Raw genomic sequence first — 12,479 nt, 5'->3', positions numbered from 1 at the left:
AGTTATTCACACGTTATGTTAATAATGTGTAATCCATAAGTGTAATAATGTGTAATCCATAAGTGTAATCCATCCTATTTATTTGTTATTTCTCTGTGTAAACCACCCTGAGCCATATTTGGAAGGGCAGTATAGAAATTGAATTATTATTAATAATAATAATAATAATAATAATGTTGAACACAGGTACAGCAGTACACTTCCTATCTGGATTCTGCATTTGAGGGGCCTGTGTCCAGGTTCACTTTTAAAATGAACACAGGTACAGTCATTCACACAAGAACATGCATGAGTGTACAGACATCTGTACACTGAAACAGCATAATGTCTGAATAGGGCAAATAAGTTCCCTTTATGTTATTCTTGAAAATATCCCTTAGGCCAGGGGAAAAGTTTCCTTTGTGTTATATTTGAACATATTATAAATATTTGAACTGTCTCGCTTTCACAAATAACTGGTCCACTTGTGTGAGAAGAGTAATGTAAAAGAAGAGGACTTTTGTGAAATTGTGATCCATTTATTATTTTAAAAAAACCAAAGCAATGTTCCTGTGCATGAAGGATTTCAGAGCCAAACCCATCAATCTCAACTGATGTACACACCTCATGCAACCACTTGCATAAGCAATTATTTGCAAGACTGAGCTGAGCTGATTCAGATATTGTCTGAATCAGCAATTCTTGGTCATCACTTGCATGTCTTTCACCTAGCACTCAGAATAAAGAATGAGTTGAGTTGAGTTGACTCTAAAACAAACAAAAAACCTACTTAGCATTTATATACAGCTTTAAGAGTATTCAAAGTACTATCCATTCATTATTAAAAGCCTGAAAATTGTCACTCACCAGATTGCCTATGGTAATCCATGCTTGATCACTTGGAGGCGGTTCTTAGTTACCACCTCCAAGTGTTCAGGCATGGAAGCTTTACCATAGTTAGCTTTTTTTCCCCAACCCACAAACATACATAAATATGTGTTGGCAAGCAAGTCAGATTTTTTCCAGGCTACAAAACTTTGGTAGATTGCATTATTACAGCAATTTTCAAGGCTGTATTATTGCAGCAATCCTTACAACAGCCATATAAGGATACCTTCATATTGCAAACAAGAGACTGAGACTGAAATAATATTAGTACCACCCAACTGAGATGAGATTTTGAGCCAGGAACTTCTTGGCTCATGGGACACATTTTCTGTTCCTACAGTACACGAACTCTCATCTCCTGCACTCAGTACCATTGTGCAAGTAGATTGAGTCAACAAGTGTGTGCCTGCTGATCAGCAATCCCTCACAAGAACACTTAAGAATTAGTATGGTATAACTACAACTCTCTGGTTCTGTATTCTCAGCCACCAATGTTAAATAGGATTTGCCACTCTAATTGCCATCATAAATTTTTTAAATAAACTAAATAATAATTAGAATCACTATAATTTTAAAAAGATGAATTAGAAGAGTGGTGAAAAATCCATCCTTCTATCACTTTGTGAGTTTTAAAAGAGAGAAAAAGAGGTGGTTAAAAGTATGATGTGGGTTATGTTACATGTAACTGTTTTATGTTAAGGCATCTTCAGCATTCATCCCTACACAATATTTCCGCAAATAACCCCACTAGGTATGTTTCCCAGTCTATGGGAAACACCTATATCAGGCAGCAGCAATATAGGAAAATGCTGATGAAAGGCATTATGAGAGGAGGCAAAGGTAAACCCCTCCGATATTCTACCAAAGACAACCACAGGGCTCTGTGGTTGCCAGGAATCAACATCAACTTGATGGCACACTTTACCTTTCGAGGCTGGGGAAGAGAAGACTGTCCTGATCTGTTTATTCTGTGGACACTCACATCTAAATGTAGGGTAAGAAACCGTCAAAAAAACAACAGTTGTCATAGCAAACTCTAGCCATTCAGTTGGTTTACAAGTTCTCTTAAATATCATTTTTAGATCATCAGTTTGTACAACAATACCACTATCTATAGTAGAGCTCGGCTATCCCCTGGACCTAATTTGTGCCCAAACTCGGCCCAGTGCGAAGACTCAGCACTGAAACATGTGGAGCATGCAATAATGCTATCTCTCTGGGCATATATGCAGAGCACAATTACACCACTGAGTACAATTACAGCCCTTCGCTACATACGAGATTATGAGGGGAGGGCTTCCTGGGCAGCAGCTATGACTTCCAGAATGATTTAAGTTTCAGCACCATTAAAACAAACCACCAGCAGGCGCCCCCTCCCCAAAGGCCCTGGCACTGTGGTGGTCGCTGGGTCCCCGTAGTTCTCTGATGGCTTCCGCCAATCTCCTCTCTGGTCTCACCTGAGCCACCACATATAGTTGTGCTCGTAGGGGAAGAAGCTGTTCGGGTCATCGCAACAGTACTTGACATCCTGGAAGCCGCAACAATAGATCGCGCTCGCCTGGCCGTCCTCCCGCGGGCAGCTAAAGGCGCTCACCAGCACCTTGTCGGCGTTCATGTAACTCGTACATTCGGCGCTCATGGTGCAGTCGAAGTCTTGAGGGGCTACTACGCTCGGCGACTCCCTGGAGCGACACAACAAAGGAGCAGTGAAGTGACCACCGGAGGCAGGAAAGGTGCTGCTACGACGCGGAGGCTGGAAAAGCGCAACTCGAGTGCGCGGCAGAAACCGGCTCTCCTTCTTCGTTGCCGCGTCCAGCAACTACAAAACCGAGACCAGCGCGCTTCTTCTACCTCCGCTGCCGGCTCGTCGTTTCCCCAAGAGCGGACTCCTTTCGGGCGCTCGGTCACGCCACACCTCCCTGTTCAAAAGCCCCGCCCCTCCAAAGTTAGCCCAGCAGTTCTGTGAAGAGAAACCAACCGCGGAATTCTCGAGCCTTTCTAGCTCACGTGATGAAGAAAAAAATGTTGTTATACCTTTCGCCTAAGCAACGACAACTACCTCTGCGCCAGTACTAGAAAGGAGCAGTTCTACCCCTACCCCCATGAGCTAGTAGCCCCTTCCAGGCAGGGTAAGTTATGTGTAATATTGGAAGGGTTGCAGATCTAAAATAGTTTCCCACTGTCTCTAACATATTCCACTGTTTGTTGCCTGCCTTTTATTTAACGAGAAAGAATTCCCATCTGTTCCACTCCTTTCCAGCGTTTACGTTGTCCCACTTATTTTTCAAAGAAAATCCTTGTTTTTGGTACCCATCCCCAGTAAACTGTCCTATTTGGGCTTTTCAATTTTTTCACATTTGGGGGATGTCATGTTAAAATTGGGTTAGTGTGAACTACTAGTGTTGCCATAAGTCCTTGCATAAGCATAAAAAAAGAATCCAAATATTATATATGAATATTTTAATAGTGATAAAACTGTATGGTTTTAAAACACTGTCCAACTATACAAAAGATTATAGAACTGGATCAAAATATAACTATGAATCTCAATAAAACTAATATGAAATTGTCTGAGGCGCTCTCCATATTAAATCCAATAGTTTATATTCAAGATTGCTGTTTAAATGGGAGAAGTGTACACAGGGACGTAGCTATAATTGAGCAAAAGGGTTCAAAGAACACGGGCCCCCAGCTTCTGAGGGCCCTCCAGTTCCATCCCTCCCTATTTTCTTCATCGTCTCCCTTATTCTGGGGAGGCCGCCAGAGAGAGGGATGAATACGGCCCCCTGTCTCCTAGCTACGCCCCTGAGTGTGCATAAATGTTCCCAGTATTGTGCTTTAGTTGGAAGATGAAGCATCATATTGTGATCTTGCCAGCATCTGATCTCTCCTGTATTGTTGCCAGACGCGTTTTGAATGTATTAAGTCTTCTTCACTGGCAATTGTATACTACTGTTGGTGGTCTATCATCGCCCAAAGATGGAAGATAAAGATTGGAGAGGACAGCTGGTCTTGTGCTAGCAAGCATGAATTGTCCCCTTAGGTAAGCGGGGTCTGCCCTGGTTGCATATAAAAGGGAGACTAGAAGTGTGAGCACTGTAAGATATTCCCCTCAGGGGATGGAGCTGCTCTGGGAAGAGCATCTAGGTTGCAAGTTCCCTCCCTGGCTTCTCCAAGATAGGGCTGAGAGAGATTCCTGCCTGCAACCTTGGAGGAGCCACTGCCAGTCTGTGAAGACAATACTGAGCTAGATAGACCAATGGTCTGACTCAGTATATGGCAGCTTCCTATAGGGAGGAGAGCTGGTCTTGTGGTAGCAAGCATGACTTGTCCCCATAGCTAAGCAGGGTCTGCCCTGGTTGCATCTGAATGGGAGACTTGATGTGCGAGCACTGCAAGATATTCCCCTCAGGGGATGAAGCTGCTCTGGGAAGAGCAGAAGGTTCCAAGTTCCCTCCCTGGCTTCTCCAAGATCGGGCTGAGAGAGATTCCTGCCTGCAACCTTGGAGAAGCCACTGCCAGTCTGTGAAGACAATATTGGGCTAGATAGACCAATGGTATGACTCAGTATATGGCAGCTTCCTATGTTCTTGTGGATGCATAGAATTATGTGCCTCATTGTCTTCCACAGGGTTTTCGATATCTGTGCTCATATCCAAAGAAAGAAGCAAATGACACCGATTTCCTTTTAATATTCCAACCATTCTTTTCTTTCTGCCATGAATACACTCAATCATTTTCATAATCCTTTAGATCTCTTAATAAATTTGCTGTATTTAACCTCTTTGCGTTCCTTGTTTCCAATTCTTTATCCAATGTCCCTGATTTCTCCTGAAATTCTCTCTCCCCTAATTTTTGCTTCAATTCCTCAATAAGGGGTGTAGTATCCTTCTTAATGCGTTTAATCACTGTTTGTGCTGTTTCTATAAGCAGTACCATAAGATCCAAGGAGGATGTCTAAGAGAGGATGTCTAAGATTTTATCGAGACACTTGGCTTTATTGCTAAGTTAAAATAACCAATATCTAAGTGTAACCCAGGATGGTTCTTCTCAGGAGGTATGGCCAATATTGCATGCATGCACCCCAGGGGAAGGGGCTGGGGCCCCCTTTCCCACCCTTTCTCTGTGAAAAATAGAACTTGGCTGCTCCAGCTTCCCTGCTTGGGTCTGCCTTTTATACTCTCCCCTCCCATCCATTTGCCCCCCTCCTGGTGCCATCATGGGGTGCCCTGCTTGTGCTGCTGCTTGGAGTGTTTGTGCTTGTGTACATACATGACTGTTGCTCCCTTAGTGAGGAGCAAAGCACTGAGTGCCCATCCTGTCATCCCATGCCCTCTGACCATGCCCACTTGCCTACCTGTGGGTAGGGATGTGCATGGAACCGGCGACAGCTGGTTCGACATGCACATTGCGTTCATGCACGCACACGGGGCACTTCTGGTCCGACATGCACATTGCGTTCATCATATACCAGGCACTTCTGGTCCAACATGCACTGGGGTGGCAAGGAGGTATGCTGCCGCCCCGCAGGACCATTTTTAATCACAGCACTGGCAGGGGAAATGCAATGGGGGAGGGTAAGAGCACCCTCCCTGCTTCTTAAAGGTAAACCCCCACCATCAAACTGGCTGAACCGCCAGTTCGTACACATCCCTACCAGTGGGGGAAGCAAAGGATAGAGTGGGAATTGGGGTGCCCCCAAGCAGCTGTGCGGCTTGACAGTCTGGCCAGTCCAGGGCAAGGGTGTGGTGACATCCCTGTAGCCTGGCAACTCCATAGCTGCATGGCTGACAGGAGGGGGCATGGCCAGTTTTCCTGAGAGGCTGCCAGTGTGAAGTGCTGAAAGCATGGAGCAGCCACATCCTTGGGTGGGTATGCTCTGCTGCCTCTATGACTGGGGTTTGGAAATGAGTGTGAAATCACTGTTATTGCTGAGTCAGCAGTTGGGTATCACACTTTGGTGGCAAAACTGCCGTCATTGGCAGTGAAAGTTAGAGAAAACCAAAGGTTCCAATTGCAGTTTGGCGAGGCAAAATGAAGTTAGCTTTTGGCCTGCAACTGTGGTTTCACAATTTTGGGTGTACTGCAGTTACAGCCTCAGCCAGCTGTAACTATACTTATCCTGTATGACTGAACTCAGCCTATATATCATGGCAACTTCCATAATATTTAAATCTTTAATAAATTATAATGAGGTTACTGACAAAGAATAATGCTGCTCTTTTCTGTCATTGGATGGAGGTATTGAATGGCTACTAGAAGGTATCTGATTCATCTTCTGGGAACAAGGCTCAATGAGTATTAAGGGATGACATTTTCATTATTTGTCTAACTGATTCTTTTTTGAAGATATTTTCCACTAATACATTTTTTTAAAAGATCAATAGAACCCAAATACCATCTGCTCATCAACGTCTCTGGGGTCATCTTGAAATCACTAGCATGGCCACGTAAAATCTATTTTCCTCCTTTTCTGCCTCATTGATTCTCCATTCTGTTAAATATTTCACTCAAAATTGTAATTTGTTTGGCTTGATATGAGCTCTTTAATCCCAGTTGGTCTCTCTTGTTAACCACTCTGCTCTGGAAAAATCTCCACAAATACTAGTTTGTAAGATAAATGCTGTAAAAATAGAAACGAATTCTGTTGCATCAAATATATTTGTCGGGTGAATTAGGATGGTTATCCTTGTGGAATGATAAAAGAGGAAAAATCATTAATACTTGACAATGTTTTATTTTTATGGGACATAAGGGAAAACACTTTTGCCCTCAGTCTATTCTGAATGTTCCTCCCAGTTGTGCATCTCTTATGCCTTTCACTGTGTCATGCATTAAATAAGAAGTTTAAATATCATGTCTAAAATGTATTGATTGTCATTTTAGTGCTTTTAAATTATACACTTAAATCATAATAAAATAAATAATCACTTCAGTACACTTCAAATATTTAACAAAACTTTATATGTCCAAGTGAATCCATTTCACTAAAAGCATTCCACCCTTCCCCTAACTTTACTTCATTACAATATCCGACTGCAGCAGCGATATAGGAAAGTGCTGAAAGGCATCATCTTATATTGTGCCAGAGGAGGCAATGGTAAACCACTCCTGTACTCTACCAAAGAAAACCACAGGGCTCTGTGGTCACTAGGAGTCGACACCGACTCGATGACACGACTTTCCTTTACCAGATGATGAATGCATGATTTACCTTGAAGTTCACATTTGTGGCAGTTTAAGTGAGCTGTATGGAGAGTTGAGGATTTATTTATTTATTTTTATACCACCCAAAACTTATGTCTCTGGGCGGTTTACAACAAGATAAAAGCATTAAAACATTAGTTAAAAACAAAAACACAAGAAATTTAAAACACAACAATTTAAAATTTTAAAAACAATATTCTAAAACAACATTAAAAACAATCAAAACAGTATCAGTTAAAAGCCTGGGTTAACAGATGTGTCTTTAAAGACTTCTTAAAAATTGTCAGAGATGGGGAGGCTCTTATTTCATTAGGGAGCACATTCCAAAGCCTTGGGGCAGCAACGGATAAGTCCCTGAGTAGCCACCAGACAAGCCTCTGGCAAATACAGACGGACCTCTCCTGATGATCTCAGTGGGCGGTGGGGTTCATAATGAAGAAGACATTCTCTTAAAAACCCAGGGCCCAAGCTGTTTAGGACTTTATAGGTTATAACTAACACCTTGTATTTTGCTCAGAAACATATCGGCAGCCAGTGTAACTCCTTCAATACAGGAGTAATATGGTCTCTCCTAGATGACCCAGAGACCAGTCTGGCTGCCGCATTCTGAACCAACTGTAGTTTCCAGACTACGTACAAGGGCAGCCCCACATAGAGCGCATTACAGTAATCTAGTCTGGAGGTTACCAGCAGATGTACCACTGTTTTGAGGTCATCTATCTCAAGAAGTGGACGCAGCTGGGGTATCAGCTGAAGCTCATAGAAGACACCTCTGGCCACTGCATAAACCTGGGACACCAGGGAAAGACTTGGATCCAGAAGCACCCTCAGACTGCATACCTGTTCCTTCCAGGGAAGTGTGACCCCATCCAGAATATGCAGATCAAAATCGTCTCCTGAGTTTCGACCCTGCACAATGAGTATCTCTGTCTCATCTGGATTCAGTCTCAGTTTGTTATCCCTCATCCAGCCCATTACCAACTCCAGACAGGCATTTAGGGAGGTTATGCCCTCTCCCGATGATGCTGACATGGAGAAGTATATTTGGGTGTCATCAGCATATTGATAACACCCTGCACCAAATCTCCTGATGAGCAGAGCAGTGCTTCTCACTCCCAACCCCCTCAGACGCGCCAGAAAGATATTATGGTTGATAGTATCAAAAGCTGCTGAGAGGTCCAAAAATAGGCCCATAGTCGTCATGGCCGCTTTGGTGGTGACCCTACCGCCACTGGCAGACCCCTATACAGTCCTGAGCAGACAGCTCTAGGCAGATGGAATCCAGGAAACTTCCAAGTCACCCTCCTCCCCGGGCCCCAGTCCTTCAAGGCCTCACCTCAGCACAGCAGCCAGTCCTGGGGGGCAGATAACAGACAGGGGGTGTTGTAAATATGTTGGCACGGCTGACCTGACAGGATTTATGGTCCCTTCAGCTCCACTTCTGTGAGTCAAGATAGAAATTCTGTAGATAAGAAAGTAGCAGCTTAGCTGCACGGACAAAAGCGATGGATGACTTTCAAAGATAAAGTAGTAGAAATAAAATAAAGTCCCCTTGAAACTAAACTATTTACCCCCCTCTACTATATCTGAGCAATAACTAACATAAAGAAGCAAGGAAGGATCAAAACAAGGACAGGCTGAAACAAGAAAGGTTGGACAATTATAAGTATGAGGAACACTATCTGCAGTAGGCAACGTTGCTGACAGTACTGTCTCAGGAACAGCGTTTGTTTGGTATAGGGCTCGAGATAACCGGCAGCCAATCAGGCTGTCCTGACTCAGCATTTCTATTCCCTCTCCCGAGATCTTACACCTGCAGGTCTCCCACTGAGCCTTTCTCTTGAGATGTCTTCTTAACACAGGTGAAATTCCAGCTTCCTCCTGATCAATCTCTTCATCCCTCATCTCTACCAGCTGTTCAGATTCCCCTATTTGCTGCCGTTCCACCTCAGCTTCAGAGTCTGTTCTCACAGCCAAATCCTTCTGCTGTGTTTCTGAGCCTGCACTCCCAACCAAATCCTCCTGCTCCTCCTCTGACTCTTCTGATTCAGAACAAACAGGCAGGCTTATTTGGATGGAGGAGGTAAAAGACTATGCTTTATTAAAAAAATCTGAAAACAACTTGACTTAACTCCTGAGCACAGCCAAAGGGCTCTGAGGAAGAAACCTAGATGAAAACACTTAGCAAGATGGGCTGCCCTGTAAACCGACCTGAGCCATTTCTGGAAGGGTGGTATAGAAATGGAATTTTAAAAAAAATCAATCAATCAATCAATCAATAATAATAATATTGAATCACTGCTAAACACTGTCCGTATATTCAGTAGCAATATAGCAATGGAGTTTGGACTAGACAAGTGTGCTGCATTAATAATGAACAAGAGGAAAAATAACAAAAACAGAAGGAATAGAACTGCCCAATGGAAGCAACATCAAGAACCTGGAAGAGAAAGAACATTACAAATACTTGGGCATTCTCCAGGCTGATAACATTGCACACACTGAAGTTAAAAGAAAAATTGGAAGTGAATACATCGGGAGAGTTAGAAAAATCCTAAAGTCCAAACTCAATGGCGGGAACACCATACACGCCATAAACACCTGGGCTGTACCTGTTATCAGATACACTGCAGGAATAATAGACTGGACCCAGGCAGAGCTAGAGACGCTAGATCGTAAGACCAGGAAAATCATGACCATCAATCATGCTCTGCACCCCGCAGTGATGTGGATAGGCTATTCCACCCTTGCAGCTCAGGTGGAAGAGGAATGCTGCAAGTCCATCAAACAGTAGAGGAGGAGGAAAGAGGCTTTGAAGAATATATAAAGGACAGTAAAGAAGATGCACTTAAAATGGTCAATAATGCGAAACTATTCAACACCAATGAAAGAAAGCAGGCCTACAAGAAAGAACAAGTCAAGAACCGAGCAGAAAAATGGAGAAAGAAGCCACTGCATGGTCAATATTTGCACAATATAAGTGGAAAATCAGACATCACCAAGACCTGGCAATGGCTTAAGAATGGCAACTTGAAAAAAGAAACAGAGGGTTTAATACTGGCTGCACAAGAACAGGCACTAAGAACAAATGCAATAAGAGCAAAAGTCAAAAAATCAGCAACAAACAGCAAGTGCTGCCTTTGTAAAGAAGCAGATGAAACAGTGGACCACCTAATCAGCTGTTGTAAAAAGATCGCACAGACTGACTACAAATAAAGGCATGACAAGAATGATACACTGGAGCATCTGCAAAAAATACAAGCTACCTGTAGCCAAAAATGGGTGGGACCATAAAATTGAAAAAGTTGTAGAAAATGAATGCAAAAATATTATGGGACTTCCGACTACAAACAAATAAAAATCTGCCACACAATACACCAGATATAACTGTAGCGGAGAAGAAAGAAAAACAAGTTAAAATAATCGACATAGCAATACCAGGGGATAGCAGAATAGAAGAAAAAGAAATAGAAAAAATCACCAAATACAAAGATCTACAAATTGAAATCGAAAGGCTGTGGCAGAAAAAGACCAAAGTAATCCCAGTGGTAATTGGCCCCTAGGTGCAATTCCAAAAGACCTTGAAGAGCACCTCAACACCATAGGGGACACAGAAATCACCATCAGCCAGTTACAAAAAGCAACTTTACTGGGAACAGCCTATATTCTGCAACGATATCTATAATAACAGAAACAACATTGATAATAAAATTCAGCCATCCCAAGTCTTTGGGAAGGACTCGAAGTCTGGATAAAACAAACCAGTCAATAACACCTGTCTGACTGTGTAATCAAGAAATAATAATAATATAATATGGACTGTCTGCTGAATCAATGGTTGGATGGGTCCAAAGCTATAACTTGATATGCTGTAACAAATTTTATTGAACTTGAACAATTCTACAGAATACAGCCTGTGGAGTACAGAAGCGTTGTATAGAGGAGTTGTGCAAGACAAAAAGCCTATAACCGATAGTGTTGCTCTGTGGTGAGGGATAGTTGGAAAACATCTTTTCCCCTGTGACTCTAGACCTAAGACTTAAGTACCTGTTGAGGGTTTTTTTAAGTCAAGATGAGTTTTGGCCTAAAAGTCTTAATAAAGCTTCATGCATAGGGTCTTTATCTAGAGGTAATGGGAGGGAGTGAGAGAAATGCTTTAATTGTGGGAACAGGGAGCCAGGTCAAAGTTCTAGTTTTCAAAAGCCCTGAGAATTCAGCCAGCCAGACCAAAAGCAGTGACTTCAGTTACCTGGAATGAATCAGAGGTTGCTCCTTTTAAGTTATCTACTGTAACTGTAGCATTGTTCTAAGGTGGAGAGATTCTGGTGCTGGGGTGATTTAACCTTGGTTAAATCTAACCTTGTGGGTCCTGATCAGTTCCACCCAGTTAAACAAATTGTAATTAAAGGACTGGGAAGACCTGCTTTTATTGTTGCTACGACTAACATTCAGATAAGGAATAAAGAATGGAAAGGTACATGGGAAGTGGAATCCATGATGAATTGCCCACTCCTAAATTGATTGGGAATGACTTGGCATTGGAAGTGGCCAAGGTGGGAGTTTGGAATTGGAAACAGGAGATTAAAGGTGAGATACACACTCTACCTGTTGGTAGGAAAAATAGAAGTCTTTTGCAGGAATGGTTGGAGGAAAACATAGGGAGAGAGAGGGAACTTTCCAAATCCTTGTAAATCATACACAGACAAGTTCTTCTGGTAAGAACCAGGGGTGTAGCAAGGTTGGAGTTAGGGGTGTGCACGGAACCGCGGAGCTGTGGTCCGGCACTGGGGTGGGGGGTTCCAATAAAGATAGGGGGGTTTTACTTACCCCTCCCAACAAAGGCACCGTATTTTTGTGAGCAATCGGGCAGCAGGATATCTCCCTGCCGCCCGCTTCAATCCCCGCTCGGCGCGGCTCCTCGTTTTGTATACAGAATCGGGTGGCAGGATAGCTCCCAGTCCCTGCCGCCCCCTACAAAGCCCCGCTCGGCTGGTGGCTGCCCCCTTCAAGCCCACTGCCGCCCCCAAGAAGACCCCTGCCGCCCCCTTCTTGCTAAATTTCTCCCCATTGCAAGAGGACGCTAGGAGAACTCCCTGCCGTCCCCTTCCCCTTTGCCGGCTGGGCTGCAAATGGCTTCTAGGAAGCCTTTTGCGCGAGTGCGCAAAAGGCTTCCTAGAAGCCATTTGCAGCCCAGCCGGCAAAGGGGACGGCAGGGAGTTCTCCTGCCGCCCGTGCTGGGATGCAAATAGCTTCCTAGAAGCCATTTGCAGCCCAGCCGGCAAAGGGGAAGGGGACGGCAGGGAGTTCTCCTAGCGTCCTCTTGCAATGGGGAGAAATTTAGCAAGAAGGGGGCGGCAGGGGTCTTCTTGGGGGCTGCAGGGGGCTTGAAGGGGGCGGCCACCAGC

The 12,479-nt window shown here is 43.7% G+C and overlaps 2 protein-coding genes across 12 annotated transcripts in view; one reads left to right on the top strand and one right to left on the bottom strand.

Moving 5' to 3' along the window:
- SHISAL2A (shisa like 2A) overlaps positions 1 to 2,880 on the bottom strand; it is a 60,070-nt gene extending 57,190 nt beyond the window's left edge. For 7 of the 10 annotated variants that reach the window (XM_053244599.1, XM_053244600.1, XM_053244591.1 and 4 more), the window contains exon 1: positions 2,325 to 2,880. In XM_053244599.1, coding sequence (XP_053100574.1) covers positions 2,325 to 2,506 — 182 coding nt within the window. In that variant the 5' untranslated portion in view covers positions 2,507 to 2,880. Of the gene's footprint in view, positions 1 to 672; positions 748 to 1,792; positions 1,852 to 2,324 lie in introns of those variants that run through there. The other 3 variants (XM_053244601.1, XM_053244592.1, XM_053244593.1) reach the window with 3 other exon arrangements.
- Positions 2,844 to 12,479, top strand: part of SLC26A8 (solute carrier family 26 member 8) — an 87,625-nt gene continuing 77,989 nt past the window's right edge. Inside the window, exon 1 of one of the 2 annotated variants that reach the window (XM_053244580.1) lies at positions 2,844 to 2,996. The gene's annotated coding sequence lies outside the window, so the exon portion shown is untranslated. The remainder of the gene's footprint in view (positions 2,997 to 12,479) is intronic. The other variant, XM_053244577.1, reaches the window with a different exon arrangement.

This window comes from Hemicordylus capensis, chromosome 4 (assembly GCF_027244095.1).
Source record: "Hemicordylus capensis ecotype Gifberg chromosome 4, rHemCap1.1.pri, whole genome shotgun sequence".
NCBI classification, from domain to species: Eukaryota; Metazoa; Chordata; class Lepidosauria; order Squamata; family Cordylidae; genus Hemicordylus; species Hemicordylus capensis.
The sequence above is the reverse complement of the archived record's forward strand: the minus strand, read 5'-3'. Positions and strand labels throughout refer to the sequence as shown.